Genomic DNA, 25,347 nt, shown 5'->3' on the forward strand with positions numbered 1-25,347 from the left:
CGCGCCCAGTCTCGTCTGAATATCAGCTTTGCTGCTTAGATAAGGCTTGTCTGGGGGTCGTTACTCAACTATTCCCTCTTCAGTTGTACTTTTCTTTAAAATGGGAATCATCATATTTTTTGCCTTATGAATATTTTGGAATGATTAAAAAGTTAATGTACACAGTGTGCCTGGTAGCTTGGTACATAGCAGATGTTCAATCAATATTAACTATTACTATTACCTAAGTGGAAATGATACACTCAACCGTTCACACTTTTTTCTCAAAGAATTTTAGAATTATACATATTTTTTTTGTAATAAGACTAAAGATCATTTAGTAATGTCAGGAGTGTTAATATTTGATGTATTTCCACTAAGTGAGTTCTGAACAGACACATTTAATATCACGACTCAGTCATTTCATGTGGATACACTAGAGTTGGTTAAATCAACACTTTTCAGTACAGAGGGTTATGATGTTCCTGGAGGTTACAGTATATTTCTGCACAGTTAGGGAAGTGTAAATTCATGCCTCACTGAATACATACTGACTTCCTCCATAAAGGTTAAATCTATTTCAATATTGACAACTCTCTTTTTTCTCTCTCTCCATATTAGAAGTCTGAGATGATAGCCAACAAAAATAGGCTGGACTATTTCTAAAATTAAAAAAACTGTTTACAATGTCACTTAGCAGAGGCCAGGGGTTCAAGACAGGGGCTGATGAAATTAAGGAGAAAATGGGAACAAAATAAGAGGTATAAGTGAGCTTGAGACAGCATGGGATTTGACGTGAAGAATATGGTCTGTGGAGTACACCGCATATTGTGATGCCTTTTTAAAAACATGTCTGTAGATTATTTGACACCCCTCCCTTTGATCCCCTCTGGGAAACAGGACAGCCTTTATCACTGCCCTGAATAGAATGCAGATATGACACTGCATGACTTCAGAGCCCAGGTTAAGAGAATCTATACAGTTCTCGGGATCTTTGCCCTGGGATCCCGTAGAAGTCTGGCAACCGTGAACCTGCCAAGTGGAGAAACAATGTAAAGAGACTATTGGGAGTAATTACACAGAGACTGACCTAAAGAATTCAGCTGTTTAAACTTTTTAGTTTAGCAACACGTATCTAAATGAAAAGACCTGAAGATGATTCCAGCACCGACCACTTTCTGAGTGCAATCATATAAGACCCTGAAGTTTTTAGCTGAGCCTCTCAGCCCCCAGATTTGTGAGCAAAACAAATGACAGCTACTGTTTTAAGCTACTATTTGGGGCTGGCTTATTACATACCAATAAGTAATCAGAACAATGTGGCCTTTCTAATGAGCTAGTCCCATCACAGAGATGTTTAGTATGATTCTGAATTTAGCTTAATATCATTTAGTACACAGTTAGGATAGCAAAGAGAGATAGATGTCTGGAAGAAATGTTTACTATAAGCCAGTCAACCTATAAAAGAGATCCATTTACTCACCATATATTTATTGAGCATCTACTATATGTTGAGTAATTTCCTAAGTTCTAGGGATACATCACTGAATAAGACAATGGATAAATTCTTCGTCCCCACAGCCCCCATGAAAGAGACAGACAATAAATAAAGAAATATGCATAGAATAACTCTAAGTAGTTATGTGATAAGAAGACATAACAAATCATGCAAGGGGATTAGGGGTGGGTTATTTCAGATAGGGTAGTCAAAGTCATTTCCCAGAAGATGGTATCTGAAAATTAACATTCTAGGCCAAAAGAACAGCAAATGTTTAAGTCCTAAGTTGTGGGGAAAAAAAAAAGAAGAAGAATGAGTTTAAAGTATAGTGGGCACAGAGGAGAGGGGCATGAAATGATGAGGAGGAATTTGAATTCCATTTTAGGTGAGATGGAAGCCATGGGAGGAGTTTTTGTCAGGAGGATGACATAATTCCAATCACTCTGACTCTTGCATGAATGTAACAGAGAGAGCTAGCTGTTGACAAAAGTCCATGCCCTCTTATTCCTGACACACCGTAAGACTAGATTTTCCAGCCTTCACGTCATTGGGTGTGACTATGTGCCGAAGGTCACCAATAGGATGTGAGTAGAACTAATGCCTATCTGAGCCATAAAAGATCTCCCATGTGTGCTCATTCAAGCTCCTTCCCACTTCCAGCTGACAGGGACGGAAGTGACACTCAGAGACACCTTACAAGCCACAGACTGAAGATGGCAGAGGCATCATCAACCTAGGTGTCTGAATGACGGCGTGGAGCAGACTCTCCACCACTACACACACACACACACACACACACACACACCGATCACACACACACACACCCCAATCACACACACACACCGATCACACACACCGATCTCACACACACACACACACACACACCCCAATCTCTCTCACACACACACACACTGATCATGCACACACACACACACCGATCACACGCACACACGCACACACCGATCACGCACACACACACCCCGATCACACACACACACACACACACACCGATCACACACACACACACACCCCAATCTCTCTCTCTCACACACACACACCGATCACGCACACACACACGCTGATCACACACACACACACTGATCACGCACACACACCGATCACACACACACACACAACCGATCACGCACACACACACCGATCACACACACACACACACCGATCACACACACACACACACACACCGATCACGCACACACACCGATCACGCACACACACACACCCCAATGTCTCTCTTTCTCTCACACATACACACACACACACCAATCATGCACACACACACACACACCGATCACACACACACACACCCCAATCTCTCTCTCACACACACACACACCCCAATCTCTCTCTCTCTCACACACACACACCAATCACACACACACACACCCCAATCTCTCTCTCACACACACACACACCCCAATCTCTCTCTCTCACACACACAACCAATCACACACACACACACCCCAATCTCTCTCACACACACACACCCCAATCTCTCTCTCTCTCTCACACACACACACACACACACACACACACACACACACCGATCGCACACACACACCATCACACACACAACACTATCACCAGCATTATCGACCAGGAAACACCTGAACTCTTTCGTGAGAAAAATCTAGTCTTCTTGTTCCACATAATTACATGTATGGGTCTGTTTGTCACAGCCTAGTCTACCTTATCTCATACAGTGGATAAAAGAGGGGCTTCTAAGAGTGGAGCCAGAGCACAAGGGTTAATGAAAAGACTATTTTAATCGACTACAGGAGATATATCGATAATTTACACAAGGGTGATAACAATGAACTTGGTAAGATATGACCCGATTTAGACTATAGTTTGAAGACAGAGCCAACACGGACCAAGGTGGCAGAAAGGGAGCCTGTCTATTTCATCTCAAATCTACGGAGGGGATTTTCATGGGACTAGTCAGAGCTCTGAAATATTTTCTCTGAAAATATCTGATCTATCTGAGGAAGCCAAAACCTGTGTGGCAATAGGAAAGAGGTGGCCACACTGGAATTTGTGTGTCCTCAGAGTTTCCTGGTAAGCATTTCTGCTAAACAGATGAGTGTCACAGGGAAGAAGAGGCTTGTCGTGGGCTTTGTTTAGTTGGCTGGTTGGAGGAAAGAGAGAAGCCTTCAGCAGAAAGGGGGAAAGGACGCTGCACAAGAGCTTGTGCTCAGAGAAAGTGGCACTTTAAGGGACTCTTGGGAGATTCCATCAATAGAACTCAATCCTTGATACACATGGATATATGCTCTTCTACATAGAGGAATCTCCCAAGAGTCCAAACGGTGCCACGCAAGAAAGAAAAATGTTTTATACAGAGATCTCTTTACTCCACCCCAAGCCAGGGTCGTCTGAGCCTGGCGATCAGGTCAGGGGTGGAGTAGGTGGTCAGAGGGGTGGAAGATAAACAGACAAAGAGGAAGAAGCCAAGCAAACCACCAGCTCTGCTTTCCCACTGCAGGTCTCCAGCCCAGTGTCGAGCCAAGCTGGGCAGCAGAGAAATTTTTGCATTAGATCAGGTTTGGGGTTTTACTACTATGTTGGATCATGCATCCAAAAACACTGAACTAAATCCATGCTTGTGATCTGAATGTACTGCAAGATTCTCTATTTCTAATAATGGTGATAAGGGTCATGGGATATGCCTGACTTTTCTTCTTGAAACACGGAAGATTAAGCCACTGAATAAAATTTAAAGAGACCGCAGGAAACTAATAATGTCTTGATCATGTTATGAACCATGTTTGTTCAGCACAGCAGTTCAATTCATGACAGATGAGAAATGTGGAGATGACATACTGCCCACAAAAACACTGCGCCCTGGCCATACTGCTTCTCTCCTGACTTGGGGAGAAATAAATGGCTCAATCACTACAATTTCTTAAAGAATCAGAAGACAAGGCAGTGCAGCTATGTTTATAAATATCTAACAAAATATTAAAACATATGAGATTCCTCTTCCATTTTGAGCTTGCTTTCTACATGAAGTATTGTCTACATTATTTCAAGTGCTTCCTATTAAAACATATCAAACGACAAATTTAGAAGGGTTTCTAGAGTTTTATTCCTATCTGCACCCTATGTTCTTATTTTTGTGTCCATGAATATTCTCAAATGGTAATGGGAATTCTAAGTACAAAATATCCCTGTACTCACCCAGAAAACTTGGTCTGTGGGTTTTGATTTAATTACAGACGAGAATGGGGGGGAAAATAAACCTAGAGTTCCATTTTTATTGTATCCATGACACAGTTAATCTGAGACATCGTAGAGGTCTACAAATTCAGAAGACTTGAGAATAATTTCTTTGATACAATAAAAGGAGAATCATTTTCTTTAACTGAATTCCTTGGCCTTTGTGGCAGAAATCAGATGCCTCACATCATCGTAGCAGTCTCTCTCCCCACATGCAATCTAGGACCTATTAACCAAGGCTATTTCTATCTTCAGTAAGATTTTATACCAACTCGATGTTATGAACGATGTGGACGCCACTGCCGAGAGGTCCCACTGGTAATATAATACGATGATGCAAACGTACACTTCAGAGAAATTAAAGGCATACAAATAAATTATAATTTGGGGAAATACATTTTTAGGCTATGTTTTTTTTAGGTCATTCCTGTCAAAGTTGGAAACTATCCTTTGTAAGAACACAATGAAAACTGCTAGATGAAACGGGAGAGTAGATCGCTTCCTGCGTGCGTATGACTGTGGCTTGTTAGTCCCTTACGAAGGGCGCCTGCGCAACACAGATATTCTGTGCGAGGTATTCTGCCAGCTGCATAGGAATTCAACGTAGTTGCAGATAATCCTCTGGTCAAACTACTTTAATGCATCATTTTTCTCTCGTGAGTTCCTATCCTTGATAAAAATAATGGAATGAAAGGTTCTCCATCGCATCCGTGACTCTTAAAAATAGTTTGGCAATGCTTTAATTAATCTCACAATTTTTGTAGGTAGATTTGGTAGAATAATTTCATGTCTGTTTGAGAAAGCATGTGTTTAAAGGTAAACAAATAAAAAGCAGAAATAATAAACATGGGTAATTTGTACTTTCTTTCTCTTTCTCTCTTTTCCTTCCCTCCTTCCTTCCTTCCTCCCTCCCTCTTTCTTTCTTTCTTTCTTTCTTTCTTTCTTTCTTTCTTTCTTTCTTTCTTTCTTTCTTTCTTTCTTTCTTTCTTTCTTTCTTTCTTTCTTTCTTTCTTTCTTTCTTTCTTTCTTTCTTTCTTTCTTTCTCCCTTCCTCTTTCTTTCTTTCTTTCTTTCTTTCTTTCTTTCTTTCTTTCTTTCTTTTTTTCCTTTTCCTTCCTTCCTTCCTTCCTTCCTTCCTTCCTTCCTTCCTTCCTTTCCTCTTTCTTTCTCTTTCTTTCTTTCTTTCTTTCTTTCTTTCTTTCTTTCTTTCTTTCTTTCTCTCTCTCTCTCTCTCTCTCTCTCTCTCTCTCTCTCTCTCTCTCTCTCTCTCTTTCTTTCTTTCTTTTTCTTTCTTTCTCTTGAAAATTGGGATGGCCAAAGAACAGAATCTGGTTATTCACTAAGACAAGGCTTAGAGTGGTGTCATTGCACCGATACTGATGTTGAAGTTAGGAAAGTTAGGATACTTCATTCAGGGACACTGTCTGTTTATTTATTACCATATATGAATCCTTTGTATTCTTATCTTCCTTATGGAATTGTAAACCCCTCCGAGGGAAGGGATTTTGTCACTGATCTTTGTAGTTACCCCCAAGTATCCCTTACAAATTTACTGAGTCATTAGAATATGGCAGTTGTCCAGTAGAAATTTCTAAAATTAAACAACTGAAATAAAGATCACATTTCATTGGTTTTAAAATCCTTATTTATGTTCACATTCAAACATCTCCAAATCAGAATGTACCTTACATTCAATACCCTTTATAGTTGCTACAGCAGGGCACAGCAGTGGTGATCTGGCTTGGAAGAAAATCAAAGACAATATTTCTCTATAATTCTGAGTTATAAAATGTTCTTAATGACAAAGAAAGATGTTGGGTAGAAAACCAATGTCATCAAAGACTGGGATTAAAACAGTTGGGTTGGTTCTGAGTGTGAAGTTTTAAGAATAAATAAAGCAATTTATTTTTCTTTATTTTCCTTTTTACATCTACTAATGGGTGATATATGGTTTAAAAGGAAACCTAAGTTTAAACAGATTTGAAAGACTTCTTTCAGTAACACTCTATCGCATAAGAGAACACTGTGGCAGCTTAATTGGTGTTACGGTTGCCTTAGTAGTGGTACATAAAATAATGGCACATCTTGCAATTACTAAATATTATATGGCCTAAAATTTTGTAGCAGATAGTGCATTCTTCAGAGTGTCTTGATTTATATCTAACATCTTGCAATATTTTGAATAGAGTATGCTTTTCGTTAAGTAGCATATTTCTAAGAGTTTGGATAATAACAGATAACAAAACCACCATAGTTCATGTTTACAAAATCACAAATGTTAATCTGAATATGTTCAATTATGTTTGCTTCCATTATAATCCTTCACATGAGAAATTTTCATTTGCTTGTGAGAAGAGTCCTCTTGGGCACATGGATATCTATTTTAAATTTAGAGCCATTGATGCCCATCCTCCATCCCCAAACCAGGACCATGGCTGGTGAGGAGAGAATGAAGAAACACAACGTCCTTGCACCATAACTTACATCCTCCAAACTGGAGGGATAGCATCTCCTCTAGATAGTACCAGCTCACCAGCTAGCAGCCACACTGGAATATCAACGCTCCCATTGACTTAGTGACCCACCTTTTATGTCAATTCCTCAAATACACTTTGACTTTTATGATCTCTGACTTTTCCGTGTCTTTCCCTAATCTCAGTCTGTTAAAACTCTACCCAGCCTATAGAACCTGATGCGAATGTCGTTAGATATACCCTAATAACCTCAGCCAGAAGTTACTATAATTTTTTTCATATGTCTATAGCTTTTGCTTATGCCTCCCAAACACTGCATCATAGGGCTATTAATTGAGATATTTTATTTTCACTGATAGTATAATCCTTGAGTACAAGGTAATGCTTTATAGATCTCTACATAATGCCATAATTTAGAGCTCTGCTTCTAATAGGGATCCAATAAATGTTTATGAAACATTAAATTGATACATTTGCTAAATTCCTAAACGAATACACAATCCGTATAATAATGTTTAATGCTCTATGCCACATTTGCATTTTAATGATTTTTTTTTTACTAAGAACATATAAAAACTATTCAGTGGAATAGTTTCATAGTAGCATTAAGAAAATGTTATGGAAACTATCAATGCAAATATAAAGCATGGTTATTAAGATTCAGAAATTTTAGTTTCCATTTGTAATTAGACATCATTCATGAATTATAAACAATTTTCTATGTATGCTACACACGCACAAAATATATTTGAGGAAATGTTTTTATATCGAACATTATTTGTTTTGCAATAGCCTGGTTAATCCAGAAATCTACGTGGCAACATTCTCTAGGCCAGCTTACCTCTCACAATGATGTTGGTGGACTTTTTAGCAGGGTTTCCCACATTATTATTGGCGATGCAGCTGTAAGTACCAGCATCTTCTGAGGTGATGGCAGGTATGGTCAACGTTCCTCCATTCAAAACGGTCTTTTCAGGCAGAGTCCCAAAGGATCTGACCCAGGTGAGAGTGGGTGTAGGCTCTCCTCCTGTCGTAACACATACTAATGTTATGGCCTCTCCAGGATTTACAACTATAGGGTCATCCACCAAGAGTTTAATTGACGGAGATGCTAAAAGACATAAACAAACAAACAAAAAAAAACATGCACTATTTAGAACTGTTACAACAGGAATTCCGCAGGATGCTTTTATGTATTCAGACGATTAAAATGACACATTCTTTTCCTTTGCCAAAATCTTATTGTATTAATCAAGTTTAAACTAGATATAATGATACATTAATTACATGGTATAAACCTCTAGAAGTGCATTAAGAATCTTACACATACAGGAATTAAAGTTTGTGTATTCTGAGATTATTGTTCCAAAATCAGAATGACAAGAAGGATTAACGTTTTTAAACAAAAATCTGTTTCCCTTTGAATGCTGACAATCACCATTTGTTTTTGTCCTTCCAGGTACGAATATTGCAGCTGCTTAGTCCTTGCATTTTCATGGTGAAGACTGTCAATTATTTAATTGTTGGATCATTCTGAGGTGAAATGATACATTTTTGTACCTGAACACAACGGAGTAAGAGATAAAGGCACAATAGGTCATTCCAGTCTTTTACCAAGCAATGGGCCTGGTTTTTGATCTTGAAAGGAATAACAAAATCATCTAATTTTAATGTAGTCCCCATACTTCACCTCTCACCTCTCTGCTCACAAAAGGTCTAGACAGTGAGTTCTCATCACCACTGCTTTAAAACAAACAAACAAACGAGAGCTCAAACACAGTCACCAAACTGTGCCTCCTACCACTCAAATGTTTAGTTTCTAATAATCTCCCCAGTGAAAATAAGTCATTTGCAATCTTTCAGGTTAAAAAATACAAAGATAAAATATCCATTAAAAAAAAATGCTGTGTTAAACTTTTCATCAAACACTCAAAATAGAAACAGCACAAAAATATGTATGTTCACATACATCATTTCTTCTCGGCTTACATCGCAGTGCTGGCCTACAAGATTGCATCCCTAAAGAAAAATAGGGGGACGCAGTATGCTGTGTTGCATCTCACATATTCAGAGATATTTTATGCCAAAGTCAAAACTGTATTGTATGAAATCAATCCATCCTAGAAACACGTAAAGTGTTCAATTGTACTGTGTGATTTTTTTAGCTATTAACTTCAGCTTAGACTTGGAGAATAAAAGGTAAATTCTTGTGTGGTCCAATATTTGTCTTCCTCCTTAAAACAAAACAAAACAGAGGAAAACAAGAAAACAACTCCCTGTTATTTTCATGGTTCTGTGGCATAGGCACAGTTTGCCTGGATGACATTTTTAAACATCAGTTTTGCATGTTGGTCCTTCTAACATCATTTTAAGTAAAAGTGTCTTAATAGTCCTTGTGAGGTGTTGACTTTAAATTATAAAGATTTATGACTAAAATTAGAAAACATATATAGTGAAAAGAATATGCAAAAGTCACTCGTTTAGTAGAAAAGAAAATTCTCTAAAGAGTTAAGGTTGTTAAGCTGACAAGAGATATTACTATTTAAATATTTTGAATAGTAATATCTCTTGAAAATAGATATTATATTTAAGTATTGATATATTGCCACAAAAAAGTAAAAGAAATCCTTATAGCCCAATTTGAGGTAAATAGTATAATCTTACAAAGATATTTAGTTAAAATATAAATCTAGAGATTCCAACTTTTATGTCATATTAATAAAGCTCATTTGTTTTACACCATATTTTAGTGAAATTAAAAGTCCCAAGGCTTAGGGGCCATTAATAGCATATGTTTGGACTATGGAAACATACAATGGTGACACTAACTCATGAAATATTTGCCCCTGAAATCAACTTGTACAAAGATGAGTTGTTTTTCTATTAGACAGACCATATTTAAAGAAAAAGCTCAAGAAAATTCCAAAGCTCAGAAAATAACACATACATAACAAGACCATTGTTTTACCTGTAATGCACTATGCAGGACTATACTCACAATTGTATTTTAAAAAATCCTCTCTTTTCCAAAACTGAATTGAAAAAAGAATATTGTCCAACTTAATTTTGTTGAAGATGGCATTCATTTGTCTGATTATTCCTGATATTAAAAATACCCTGATATTTAAAAAACACCAGGGGCACCTGGGTGGCTTAGTCACTTAAGTGTATGACTCGATTTTCATTCAGCTTATGATCTCAAGGTTGTGAGACGGAGCCAGCACTGGGCTCCGCGCTGGGCATGGAGACTGCTTGAGAGTCTCTCTTTCCCTCTCCCTCTGCCCCTCCCCCCACTTGTTCTCTCTCTTCTAAATTCGGCACTCTCATAGGGCTTTTCAAAGCTCATGAGCAAAAGGGATCATATCTATTTCATTATCTACTTTGCAAATGAATGCTCTTTGCTGTTTTTTCACAGTGTCCTTAAACTGACCAACCATCCTGAGTTTGCATTATAAGCTTCCGCTTTAGCACTTATATAGGTGTACAGGAAATGAGAAAGAGAAATCTCATTACATTAAATGATGTAGGTAGATGAGTGTTCAGTAAATGCCACAGCATGTGTTGGTCAGATTACCCCATCACTCTATCAGTATAAACATGTAAGACCGCAGGGGTCATCAGTTTCCCTCTTACTATGAGAAAAATGCAGTGTCCTAAAACAGACTGCAAGATCTAGACATCCATACATTCTTCACAGCAACATGTGTGAGACAGAGATTACTATTTTAAGCTCATTGTTAAGTGATAAAAAAAAAAAATTAAACATGAAGGTTGGAAAGGGGACAAGAGAAACACTGAATGGACAAGTATATTTTTTATTTGGGATGTTCATCAAACCAAAGCAAAAAGTAGAAAAAAATGAAATACATAAAAGAAACAAAGGAAATCTTCAAATTAAGTGGAATTTCATAGATTATTTGAAACATGTTTTATAGCTATTACCAAAACATACTTCAAATTGCATAAAAATAATTCTAAGTCAGCTTTGAACATAGCACACATAGATACGCATACTCCCAGCTACAAACATTCTGTACGTCTGCAGGGCTTAGAAATAACTGTGGTGCCAACCAGATCTTCAGAAAGACAATCTTGCCAGCACTTAATTACGGGAAGCATGGGTCACCATAGCAGTTATCACAGAGATTTGACTCTCCTCTTCAACATCAGGATGACAGCATTGTAGCATGACTCATGTGCTCTGTAGCAGGAATACGATTGATTGACTGATCAAGCGATAGATAAATTATTGGTCCTGGGAGAAATGTGATGAAATAGGATGACAAAGGGAGAGAGAGAGGGAGGGAGAATGGGAAGGGAAGGAAGAGAGAGAAAAGGCCAGTCTTTTGTCTCTATTTTCCCAAATCCTAAATATTGAATAGAACTTTAATAACTGCAATGAGGAAAATATATTTAAGGAAATATCCCTGAGAAAGGGAATTGCTCCCATGTTCCCTTCAGCTCCTCCTCTCCTGGCAAACAAAAAGGAGAGTTTTCTTGGGCTGCGCAACACACACTTCAGTGGGTCTCAGACAGAGAGAAGACTTTCACACCAAATCTCAACAGTTGGCTATTTAAGAGCAGAGAGCATCTATGTGACTGGCTAGACAGAGGAGGACATAGTGAATCTCATGGCAAAGTCTCCATGCCTCAGGGGAACCAGTCTCCAGGCCTACGATGGTGGAATGGAGGGAGGAGAGACCTCAGCTAGGATGGTAGTTTTCTTAGTTTGAATCTTTCCAAAAATAGGTCCCGATACACATAGTTAACCTAAGTGCAGATACCAGGAATCATATTGAAGGGGCAGAGAAGGGGTACAGGAAAGTGAAAAAAAACAGCAAAGAAGCACCAATGAGGAGGTTATCACTGTGGGAAGCCTGGCCCCCTGCCTTGGGAACCCTCTGAGAGATGACCTAGAACACACCTCAGTGCTCTCTTGGTGAAGAGCAAGAAGGCTGGGTGGGATGTTTGTCTACCAGCTCCTGTCCCTCATTACTTGAGGATTATTCTGTGGTTCTTCGCTTTCCAACCTCATACTTTAGCTGAACACATTGCTGAGTCCAGAGAAAGTCTTTAGACAGACGAACACTAAATGTGGAACCTGTCAAAAGAAACCACAGTAACCTCCACAACATGCTAAGAGGAGAAGGCAGGGCTTTCCTAGTGTCTGCTAGGATATCCTTCCATGTATCAGTGATCAATAGCTGATTGTGTAAAGATAAAGTGAAAAGAATAAAGAAAGAATAAGGAATGAATGGGTGGTGAGTGGAGGCACCTTTATCCATCAGGATATAGGCACAAAATGAAATTAATAAAAACACAGTATGAGTTGAGGGAAGGGGGTAAAAATACATAGGATTAACTTCCTGCTTCTGTTCTATGGCCCTACATTTTTTAAACTAAAAAAAGACACAGATGATAGACAAACCAAGTCCAGCCTCTATGTGGTGAGACATAGCTTAATCTATGCTTACAGAGTCAAGGAATAGAAAAAAGTTTCTCTCAGAAGAACTACTCACTTCACTGAGATGCAGGAAATCCACTGTCTTTTCGTGCATTTCACTGAAATGCATTTTCAACACACATTTCATTGAAATACAGGTTGCAGTGAACATTTCACATAATAAAAATGAGGGCATATTTTAGAAGTTGAAGACTGAAAATAATCTATCCATTTCGTTGGGTTATCACATATGGTTGTGTTTGACATATTGATTGATTCTCATGAAGTCCAGGAACGATATCATTTTGAGGAATTCTGTTTAAAACAATGCTCCAGGGGGGCGCCTGGGTGGCACAGCGGTTAAGCATCTGCCTTCGGCTCAGGGCGTGATCCCGGTGTTATGGGATCGAGCCCCACATCGGGCTCCTCCGCTATGAGCCTGCTTCTTCCTCTCCCACTCCCCCTGCTTGTGTTCCCTCTCTCACTGGCTGTCTCTATCTCTGTCAAATAAATAAATAAAATCTTTAAAAAAATAAATAAATAAAACAATGCTCCAGGATATGGCAATATTCAAAACAGTCTTCATAAATAGTTTCTAATTTAAGAGAGAGGTTTTGCTACAGATATTGAAACCAACATGCATTTTTCATTATGTTAATATTCATAGACTGGGTATTTCTGGAAATGATTGAGAAGGCAGAGTAAGAGTGCTCCTCCATGGAAATTTATAGAAAAGTCTCTTAGAAGAGACCTAGTTCATAATACCAGGGTTCCAAACCAAGCTGGCACAACATCTTTTGTTATTATCATTGTTGTTGCTCTTGATGCTGTTGTTGGGAAGAAATGTTTTTAGGTATGTTGTTTGTTTTCCCTAGCACAACAAATTTCAACACATTCATTCATTCAGTAAGTATTTATTGACCACCTACTATGTATTTAGTCCCTGTGATAGCTGATTGAGATCTACTGGTGATAAAAACAAAGAATCCCTGCACTCAGAAGCTCACATCCTAGCAGGAAGAAAACCAGCCCTTTCCCCATGACTCCCATTGTCTTAAGTGACTTCATAGTAATATTTACATCACCTGCCTGTTCTCTGAAGTTATGTGCATTTATGATCCCTGATCAAGATGCTTATGTCACATGAGCAAAATGAAAGGAAATTTGTCAAAAGATATTCATTATAAAACGAAACCTTACAAATAGAACAAGTATCATTTACATTTGAATCTAATCATTGAACAATATAAATGGAATAATTAGAAATGGAACTTTGTTCTAAGGTGTGCAAAAGACAATAAAGTCAAAAGCTTTACTTCAGTCAATAAGCTATGTCAATGGTTGGGATATTAATACTTAATGGCCTGAAATGTCTTCATAAACATTGGGAAACATGATGAAAAAGAACTTTAAAACCACATGTATCTCGCTCCTTCAGTCAACAATCCCTAACTATTCTCTCGCCAAAGTGTGAAATCTTCACAAAATTTATTCCCATTCAAGTTTATAAGAATGAAAGCATTCATCTGCTGCTGCAGCTAAATCCCAGAAGGTCATCACTCATGGAGAGAAATTCAAGCTAAAAAACACTTCCACCTAAGGAATTTTTTGTCCATGGAATTTTCCAGTTCTTTATAGAAGATACCAGGTGTTTTAGAATAGTGCCAGTTTGAAAAGACGTCCTCTTTACAAGATCAGTAGAGCATGAATTCACTATACCTGCTGCCTGGAATTTTCCTCCAGTGCTTATCCACCTGGTAAACCAGCGGTCAAGTACTTGACCATGCTCAAACGTCAATATCGATTCCTCACTGGATTCCTAGTTTTCTGTCTAAGACAACTGAGTTACTTCCCCTTTGTAAGACCAGAGCTGTTTATAGTAACCACCCCTCATGCCCCACTACAACAATTAGAGCTTCTACCCCTACCCTTTCACTGTGAGATAGTTAGGAATAGGGTATCAGGGCGAACAGGGTGATGTTTTTCATGTTTGTACCAACAGCAACCAGAAAAGGATCTCACAAAGAATTGAGTGCTCAATAATATCTCATTTAATAAAAGAATGTTGAATTTAAAGATTCGAGAACAAAATGCTCAACATTAGTAATCTTCAGGGAAATGCAAATCAAAACCATAATAAAATATCATATCACACCTGTCAGGAGGGCCCCCCCCCCAAAAAAAAAAGGAATAACAAGTGTTTTCAAGGATCTGGAGGAAATGGAACTCTCATATTACTGTTGATGGGATTACATATTGGTACAGCTCCTATGGAAAACAGTATGGATGTTCCTCAAAACACTAAAAATAAAAATGTCATCTGATCCAATAATTCCACTATTGGGTATTTATCCAAAGAGAGTGAAAACATTAATTTAAAAATATATATGCACCCTTATGTTGATTGCACCATTATTTCCAATAGCCAAGACATGGACGCAACCTAAGTGTTCATCACTAGACAAATGGATAAGGAAGACGTGATATTAATGGAATATTACACAGTCATAAAAAGGATAAGATTGTAACATTTGAGACAACATAGATGCCCCTAGAGGGTATTATGTGAAGTGAAATAAGTCAGACTAAGAAAGACAAATACCACATGATTTCACTCCTATCTGGAATCTAAAAACAAAACAAAAAAACAAATGAATAAACAAACAAAAAGCAAGAATCAAACCCAAAATACAGAGAACAAACTGATGGTTGCCAGAGGGGAGGCAGGTGGAAGTGTGGGCAAAATGGGTGAAGGGCTTCCAGTTACAGAATGAATAAGTCACATGAATAAAAGGTACAAAACAAGGAATATAGTCAGTGATATTATAATAGTGATGTATGATAACAGATGGTAGCTACATTTGTCAAATCGTTATGTTGCACACCTGAAATTATGGTAACACTGTGTGTCAACTATACTCAAATAAAAATAACAATAAAAATAAAGATTAGAGAACAGAAACTTCACTTAAGCCCCAACTACTCATTATAAACTCAACCAAATAAATAAAGAAATAAATAACATGAAAGAATGTGACATATGACTCAGGATTTCATGAGGCATTCGCTGAAAAATACTAGTTAAAAAGACCTGACAGTTCTTTCACTGTTCAATCCATCTAAACCTAACCATGCTTTATATTACTGACAAGGTGATGACAAGGAATTTCGCTATCAAAATTTAGTATATCACTCATATAAAATGAATATAGCATATTATCTATACTTTTTTATACTTAAGTCTTTGCTCAGTTTTGACACATACATTCCTATTATGATTAAGCTAAATTATATCCCTAAAATTAAAATAAAGGGAGCATGGCCTTTGTCATAAGAGGACAGTATGTAGATAATTCAACATGGACCTAAAAAATCAGTGCGGTGTAAGGCTTTTGTGTAAGAGCGATATGGTGTAGCAGCAGAACGGATAAAGACATCACCTCTAAGACCCTCTGGTGTGGATCTCACAGCTCTACTACCACAGCTGCTGAAACGGGGGCAACTGGTATTCTATAACCAGTAATATAACCCAGAGGGAACCATGCAAAAAGCCACTCTCTTATGGGTTATTCTCTTGCTGATTGATAAAGATTTTTTTCTTTTTATTACCCACCTGAGGACACTGCATTCTAGTGCTCTGTTCTGAATCCTTTTATGATTCTATAACTTTATTCTATAGCTATTTTGGCTAAGATTGGCTCATAGCTAATCTTAAAGAATAATGCTGAATAGATTTAATTCAGCTAGGCCTCTACTGGCCCCTCCAAACATCCAGGGAATGCTCTTAAATAATTTCTAAAGGACTGCCTAAACCAAATTTCTATCTTGATTAGGAAAACACCTGGGCACATAGTCTCCTAATCTTATGACACACCTTATTCAGGTTATTCAAATGACTAAATTGGCTCCAAGATACAGCAAAGATTAGATGGAGACACTTAACAACCTTTAATATGCACCAGACCCTCTTCAAAAACCTTTACATCTATTGACTCATTTAATGGTATGAGAGAGGTACCAATATTATCCTTTTTAGTTATTACCAATCTGGGAAATAGTTTAGATAACTTGCCCAAGGTCACACAGGTAGTGAACGGTGGAGCTGGAATTCTAATTTAGGCTTGAGAGGATGATAAATCATTGCATATAAACTCCAGAGTGATATAAACAAAGTTAATAATTTCTAAGTTCCAACTGAATTCTTGATGATCTTTATGCCAGAAGAAGACTTACTGCTGCCTCTTTAACAGAAAGAAGAGGTGATATTAGTATCATCCATATTACATTATAAAAACATGGGCAGGGCAAAAATAAATGTGGTTTGCTACTCAGACTTTCAGAAATTGTCTACCATTCAGAATATAAGGCAAAAAGGACTTGTGAACCACCTAAGTCGTAATTAAAAAGCCTGAATTCTGAAGTGTCTTTGGCAAAGGCTCTTATAGGCCATTGCTCAAGGTGTGTTTACTCCTAATTTATACATAACTTCAATGGAATCAGCTATTTAAATTCTCAGATTTCAAGAGGTTAGGAGGAGAAACTTAAACACAGAAAGGCTTCTCGAGATAGGAAAATGGAGAACAACAGTTGACAATCTGTCAGTAAGAAAAGCGAAAGAGAAACAAGTGTATTATTACATGGCATAGTTTAAGTGTGGTCACAAAGATAAACCAAGCCTCCACCTATTTCAACCATTGTTCCCAAAATGCCCAAATAGGAAGGTATAATTTTAAAAAGCAAGAAAAGAAGTAATACATCCATATATTTAGGTGTTAGTAATAAGGTGCAGAGAAAAAGAGAGAAATATTTTTGCTGATGCTTCTGATGTTTGTTCTGAAATACTACTTTGTGAAAGACAACGTGGTCATATTTTGCTGAATACAGTAGACCAAAGGTCAATAAAAAAATCAAATCATGCAAATCATACATAACATTCGTACTTAACACACCTGAGCATTAAAACAGTTATTTACTTTGGACTTTCGAAGTGGTTTTACAAAATTGAATGTCATATCTTGATTGCCTGATTGGGGTCAGAACCAGATTAGTAGTCTCATGAGTTCCTCAGCCCCTTAGCACGTATCTATTTCCAACCTCACAGCTGGGATTTCTGCTCTAGCCTCCAAAGGGCATGTGTGCATTTGAAAATGTTGGAATTGGGCATCTGAAGCTAGTAGGTGAGGGTGCCTTAATAAATTAAGACCTGCCCTGGGAAACCCTAGAATTCTGTAGATTTTGTTTTATAAAGGGCTAAATATGTTTTTAGGAGATGTGTCCTTTCAAGTGCAGATGTATTAGGTATTTTTCTTACTATTATGTTTCTATTGACATTCATATTTAATTAAATAAAAAAGGAAAAAGGAAGGCTTAACAATAGTCAGAGCATAATCTGTTAAAAATAAGTGTACTGAAGTAGAGAAATTTGATTTCAAGTTTTGTGTGCGATTAGGAGCCATTTTACTGGACTGAATTACAAAACCACACAACTGTGGTTTACACTGGAGAAAATGACAATTTTAAACTATAGACCTTGTAGGAGGTGTCAGTACGGTATCATGTTGACATACTGTAAATAGTGACTGCTGCTTAACACTGTCATTACAGATCTAATTCCAGCGCGAGTCACTTCAAGTCTAACCATTAAACTAGCTACACTTCTTATCTTGGGATTTCAGACACTCAGAGAATATTTAAATATATTGCTGCCATGTTCTAGGACAATGCGGCTACATGATAAGGGAGGTATTTATTTTTTGAATAAGATAATATTGTAATGTAGCATGTGTAGAAAAACTAAATAAGCTGCACAAAATGGAATGCTGCTTAAGGAAAGATTAAAAGCCAATAAAACCTTTTTAATGCTATTTTAATATTAGAGAGAAAACATTGACTGAATCACCTCTGAATTCAATTCCTCTCTATGCCTTAGAAAGGTACATATGAAATGTCCTGCCAATATTTTATTTCTCAAAGCTACTGGAAATATAGCTTTTACATTTTAGTTCTGATATTTTCATTATAGATTTCAGTAAATCCACATTTTCCCATTTTACATGATTAATATGAACTGCTGAAATTATCTTTGCAGAGGGTACAAAGACCAATTGTTTTCAATGTCGAATGATTTTTTGTTTTTCTTCAAGTTCTTAACATTGATATATACTTATTCGCCTATTTAATTCTTCAGCCACTTGAAAATTAAATCCGTATTACATTGACTTTGCATCTGTATATCTATAGTAATGCTTCCTAAACCTATATTCATATTTAAAATTTTGCCTAAACACACAAAACCATGTTTAGCATGCAGACCACTATATATTCAGTGAATTTTCAGGTTCCCTGAAAAGTAGAATCATATTTTCACGGTGCACAGAGTCTAAATACTATATGGATAGCACATCAGATTGCTCTTTACTTCCAGTTCCAAAATGAAAAAGACGTGAATATTACAATTTTTATCAGATTAAGCTAAAGGTAAAGTTGAAAGACAATATGCAATGAGGCAGGACTAAAGTTATTAAGTACTTCTGATCAAGCTATTAAGTACTTCTGATCAACATCAAGAGACTTAGAAAGATATAGAGAATCAGAGTTTATCCTCTTTTCCCCCTTTTTGTTGCCTTTAAGCAAGTGTCTTAGATTTAATCCCAGAGAAATTTAACAAGAACCCATATTACACTGTTCATTTTCCCAGTAGTTTTGTTCATTTCCTGTTGTTCCTTTTTTTCTTCCCTCCGCTTTGGAAATATATTTTAAAATTTACATTTAATATGTGACAATCATTTTGAAGGAATTTCTTATCTATTGTTGCCTGTTAAGTCAAACTATGTGAAACTGCCTATACTTTACCATGTTAGAACCAAAGATTTCTTAGTAAAACAAAGCAAAATAGGGTTGCTGTACTTTGCTAAAGAGACAGAACACTACCTAGTAGTGCTTTCCTTGGCTGATTTAAAATCCTGCCTCTTGCTTGGTTGAGCGCCATGTTGCAATGCCAGACCAAAGTGAACACTTAGAGTCACTTCATGTGACTGTCACATCTTTTTATGCCAAAAACTTTATACCTGGTTTCTTGATAACATCCATTCTTGTCATTTTAGGATATTCGGTGCCATTAATAAAACAAGAGGCCAAGGTCATCATCACTACATTATTGTACAATGTGGCTATCAGAAATCAATACTGCTGACTTTACTGCACCTTCACTGGATTAGTGTGTGATGGAAAGACGCAGTCAATAAAATGCTCAACAGTACAATACAGCAGCTAAAGCCCAGTGACTAAAGGGAGCTGCCAGAAAGAAATGCCGTTCAAAACATAAACTAAAGCGTATTATTAAACAATTGGACATACCTATTTTCTATGGGAATAGAACAGTAGCAAATAAATCAACAGAAGTATGTCACTATCAGAAAAAAACAAAACTGGCTCTTAAAACTGACGAAATTGAGGCAACAGCTGGGATCTTTGTGATGCTTTGGAAATAACTGCCACAATAGCAAACCAAAAGTACATGTTATGTCTGGACTTACAATCAAAAGATTGATGTAAACGCATTTCTGATAGTCAGCTTGTCTATTGTCTCCCATTTACCCGTCCCCTTTCAGCTTCCAGTCTCTGTAACAATACACTAGATACCCTACTCCTTCTGTATAAACTACTACAGGGTCACTCTTTTTCTCTCTCTCTTCCTCTCTCTCTCTCAAGTTTAATTAAAAGTCTTCGTGAACCAATGTGAACCTTTTAAATTATGGCTAGTTGTGGCCCCCATGACTCTGATAGTAAAAGTGACCACAAGGCTAAAATTTAGCCACACCACAGACTGCTAAATCCTATGAGTGATGTGGTTAATCTCATTGAAACTTCCCAAATGTATAGTGAGGTAAAAATGAAATTGATACTTTTAAATACCTTAAAGTTTGAGGGAGAACAGTAGCCAGGGATGCATTCTCTTTCGAGGGGCATTAAAAGCCTCCCTGCCAGTGTTTTTTTAAAAATTTTGTACAAGCAATATTAAAAGCACAATATTTGCAAAGATTCTCTTAAATAGGTGCATTAGGTTCAGAGATTATTAGCTTCACTTTTTCCTGAATTATAGTAATGTAATCCCCAATATAAAAGGACAACAGCACAATGACGTACTAACGTTCCTAAACCGTGTAAGCCTGATACCGGCTCAAGAGCATGTGTGTGAGCAGAGGCGGCACCTAGTTCTCGACAGCTACCTCATTTCATCTAAGTTTTTACTGTTGTTGATGTTATCTTGCTAAATAAAAATGAAATTTTAGAGTGAATGTTGTCTTCTCATCAACCTGAAACCCACCTCAGAGCACGCTATCAATATGACGGAGCAAAAAAGCAAGTTCAAAGAGTTGACGGAATCGTTCACATCACTGCTGAGTGGGGAGGGAGAGCCAGGGTCCACACCCAGGTCTTCTCCCTGAAGTTGCTCTACACAGAGCTGCTTAAAGCTGTATATGCACGAGCATTAACACCCGTCATGAAGAGTAGCATCCTATACGGAGGAAGGCCGCATGTGGAATTAGATCCCTGGTTTGCCTGGGATGATAGGATCTTCCAAGATTGGGACTTCCACTGAGTCTAGGACACACAGGGATGGTTGGCAACCTTAAAGATGACTACTTGCTATAATCAATTCTAGGATTAAGGTGAATAAATTGTGGGATAAAGTACATGAACTAATGGAAACTATTGTATCTTCATCATGAGAGCCAATAATCTATAAATTCAAATTTTTCAGTAAATGATCATGGAGGTATTCTGTATCACAAGTTATGAGTGGCAAACTCGAAAACCATGAAACAAGTCTAAAATGTATTTCCAGCAATTTAATTAGTATTTATAATAATGTAATTTTGGGCAGTTTCACTACAACAAAGAATCTTGAAAAGTACTAAGCCATGGTCTATAAATCCATAATCTAGAAGCAATTTAAAATAAAAAAAAATATTCTCAGGGATTTAAAAATCCTCTTACTTCATTTTACATATCTTCACTCAATTTGCCAAAAGAAATATTATAAAACACATGATTTGAAGTTGTGTATTCTTATGAGTAATTTTTAAATTGTTCAATTTAATTACAGTTTAACAGCATATGAAGAATAGCAACTAATTCAAGTTAGAAAAATCTTACCAATGAATTATTCCAGATGTTTGCTAAAACACAAACTATTTGATATGCTCCAAAGTATTTGTGTTGTGAGATAGCATGTCAATAATTTATATGTCTTTCAATGAATATGATAGCATTTCCTTTCATTTGATTAAAAGTGTTTTTTATTCTTGCTCTATTTTTAGAAATTTACTGTGTCTGGGTTATAATGCCTTCTGGGAGAGTTGATAGTTTATGAGGAATATTTTATATAAGAACTCACAGTCCCAAAATAACTTTGGATATAACTAACCTGAAAAATGCATTGCTAGGACAACAAAATACACAGGTGTAGGGAGATCTCAGCAACATGCAAACTTTCTGTTACTATGGAAATAGGATTTTGGAAAATCTGGGTCACCTTGTTGCTCTGGAAACAGTCTCAGGAAGACCAAAGTTGAAACCCCATAATGATCACTGCTTCTGTCCCCAGATTCACTGCTTACCCATCACATGTATTTTCACATTTCTGAACATACATTAATGAGAATAGGGCATATATAAGGTTGATTACCTTAGGAAAAGATGAGCACTTGGATTAAGAATCTGCTACATATTAACCCAACTGCAAGCTTTTTCAATTTTCCTTATATACCATTATTAATTTCATAAAATAATATTTTTTTATTTCTGTTAAATATTTTTGCCAATAATAGTTTAGATAGAAATATACCAGAATATGTACTCATTTTTTTTCTATAGATTTTTCTGAGAAATATTATTTATTAACCCACTGATAAAAGTAATTAAAAAAAAAAGATTATGGTGGCGCCTGGGTGGCACAGCGGTTGAGCGTCTGCCTTCGGCTCAGGGCGTGATCCCGGCGTTATGGGATCGAGCCCCACATCAGGCTCCTCCGCTGGGAGCCTGCTTCTTCCTCTCCCACTCCCCCTGCTTGTGTTCCCTCTCTCGCTGGCTGTCTCTATCTCTGTCAAATAAATAAATAAAATCTTTAAAAAAAAAAAAAAGATTATGAACTTATTTCAAGATTAGTCATCGATGGTTGAAGCTATATGCCATATCCTAACAAAAAGTCTAAGATTCTCATCACCATCTCACCACGATTACCGATGGTTCCATTTTATTCCTTCTTTCTATTATCTAGGTTAACAACCCAATTCTAGTTACTATATATTACATTTATTATGTGCCAGATACTTTTTTTTTAAAGTTTTTCAATTTATACCATTTATAGCCTACGAAACCAAATAAGGTGGGACTTTGTGTTATCCCCACTTTAGGGAGGGGAAAAATAAGTTTAGAGAAGCTAAGTAACATCCCCAAGTTCAGAAAACCAGAATTTGAATCTAAGGCTTTTGAATATCAAAAGTCATGCAAAAGAGTTAGAGGAAACATCTCATTCTCTAATGACGGCACATCAATAATACGTGTGTTGCATGGTGGATCTAGTGGTAAATACTGTTGTTTAGAAAATCTCAATTATCTATGCTAAAAAAAATCTACTAAATGATGATTCTTGGCTTTGTTCTTTTTTTTTTTCCCTTTTATCTTCTGTTGCACATACTAACTTCTCCATCACAAAAAAGGAATCAGAAAAAAAAAAAATGCATGGGTTCACTGATACATCATTTGTGATCCTATTTCAATATTTTGACCATGCTTTTAAAAATTCATGATAATACTATTACAAAAGTGATTTCTGTCTCTACCTAAAGTTTCATTTAACTTTTACTGTTGCTTCCTTACCATTTCTCCAAAGATAAAAATAATAGGTCCAATAAACACTCTCATTAGAGTTCCCTCTTTGAGATACTACTGAAGAAAGTCTTTTCTCTCTAAATGGTAGATTCATTTTCTTACTTGCATTTAACACAGATTATAAACTTATACCTGAAATTTTATTTATTTTTTATTTTTTAAAGATTTTATTTCTTTATTTTGAGAGAGAGAAAATGAGCGAGGGGGAAAGGTGGAGGGAGAAGGAGAAGCAGGCTTCCCGCCGAGCAGGGAGCCTGATGTGGGGCTCGATCCCAGGACCGCAGGATCATGACCAGAGTTGAAGGCAGACGCTTAACTGACTGAGCCACCCAGGTGCCCCAATACCTGAGATTTTAAAAGAAAAGGAATCCCAAATTCAAAGCCCACCTTTCAGTCATTTTAAAGTATTATGGACTGAGATGTGTGCCCCTAAGATTCCTATGTTTAAGCCCTAAACCCCAGTGTCACTGTATTTGGAGTTGGGGACTTTAGGTCATAATTAAGGTTAAATGAGGTCAAAGGTGAGACTGTAATCTGATAGGGCTTGTGTCCTTCTGAGAGGAGGAAGAGACACTAGAGCTGTTGCTCATTGTGAACCATAGAGGAAAGACTATAGGGGGAAGATGGCTGTCTAGAGGCCAGGAAAGAGAGGCCTCACCAAAAATCAACTCTGACAGCACCTGACACTTAGACTTCTAGCCTTAGATGTGAAAACATAAATTTCTGTTGTTTGAACCACACAGTCTGTGGTATTCTGTTATGGGAGCCCAACCAAACTAGTCCAGGAAGTCATTGTATTTGCACTATGTATTTCTCACAGACTGTCTTCTTTTCTTTTAAGTTATTACTGTTAGTGAAATACCGTATCTAAGTTCTAATAAGTGATGCTATTGATTGGGAGAGATCACCTAAAGGCAAGGCATTGCAATACCCATACAGCTAAGGAAAATGCATGAGGTTAGCACCCAGATTTACAGCAGAATGTCTACTGTCCTGTCCTTTGCACTTAAACGAGTATCTATGACAACAGGCATGCTGTTTTACAAGACGGAGTTTTTATGTATTTTTATTTCATATCTACAGCTAGCCCTACAAAATTCCTATAACTGAAATATTTTATTTCTCATAACACTTAGATACATTAATTAAATTCTCATAAACACAGGAGAAAGCTACCATAAATAGATCACAATGTGCAAAAATCTTATATTGAGGTTTATTGCAACTGCTGGGCATTTATATTACACTTTCCCTGTGGGTCGTATAAAATAAGAAGAGGTAACAGTTATCTAACATAAGAAACAGAGATATTTCCTAACCCCTCTACCTTTTCTATGGTAAAAGATGTAAGGGGAAAAAAGAGAAAGAAAAAGAGAGATGGAAGGGAGAGAGAGAGGAGAAAGGGGTATAAGTTTCCCCTATTTATTTGGCCAGTAATACTTTTGCGATGACTTGGTTCCTAAATGTGATGGGCATTTAAGGAAGACGTTTTAATTAAATAATTTTTATAAATGCTAAGTGTGAGCAGAATGAATCAAAGGACCTATATAATTAAATAAAATTAGCTCCACCTGTCCCATTTCTTTATAGAACGCATCATAACCCTCTCAAGCAGTTACAAAATATGTTTCTCATCCTAATATAAGTAACCTACTTAATTCTTATTTGCCTTTGAAATCATGAGACATCATATATAAATGCTTGAAATATATTAAAATATATTAAATTTGTTTTAGAATAAATTCTATATGCCCTCAAGTTAGAAATACACATAATCTGAGAAATTTTAATATTTAATATTCAGTTACCATAATTATCATG

At 36.9% G+C, this 25,347-nt stretch overlaps 1 protein-coding gene across 1 annotated transcript in view; it reads right to left on the reverse strand.

The window, feature by feature from the left end:
- The window catches only part of MDGA2 (MAM domain containing glycosylphosphatidylinositol anchor 2), a 778,105-nt gene that overhangs the window by 249,983 nt on the left and 502,775 nt on the right, over positions 1 to 25,347 (reverse strand). Inside the window, exon 6 of the mRNA XM_045799284.2 lies at positions 8,029 to 8,298. Within this exon, the coding sequence (XP_045655240.1) occupies positions 8,029 to 8,298 (270 nt within the window). The remainder of the gene's footprint in view (positions 1 to 8,028; positions 8,299 to 25,347) is intronic.

Source organism: Ursus americanus, chromosome 35 (assembly GCF_024610735.1).
Source record: "Ursus americanus isolate L20-20 chromosome 35, mUrsAme1.1.p, whole genome shotgun sequence".
NCBI classification, from domain to species: Eukaryota; Metazoa; Chordata; class Mammalia; order Carnivora; family Ursidae; genus Ursus; species Ursus americanus.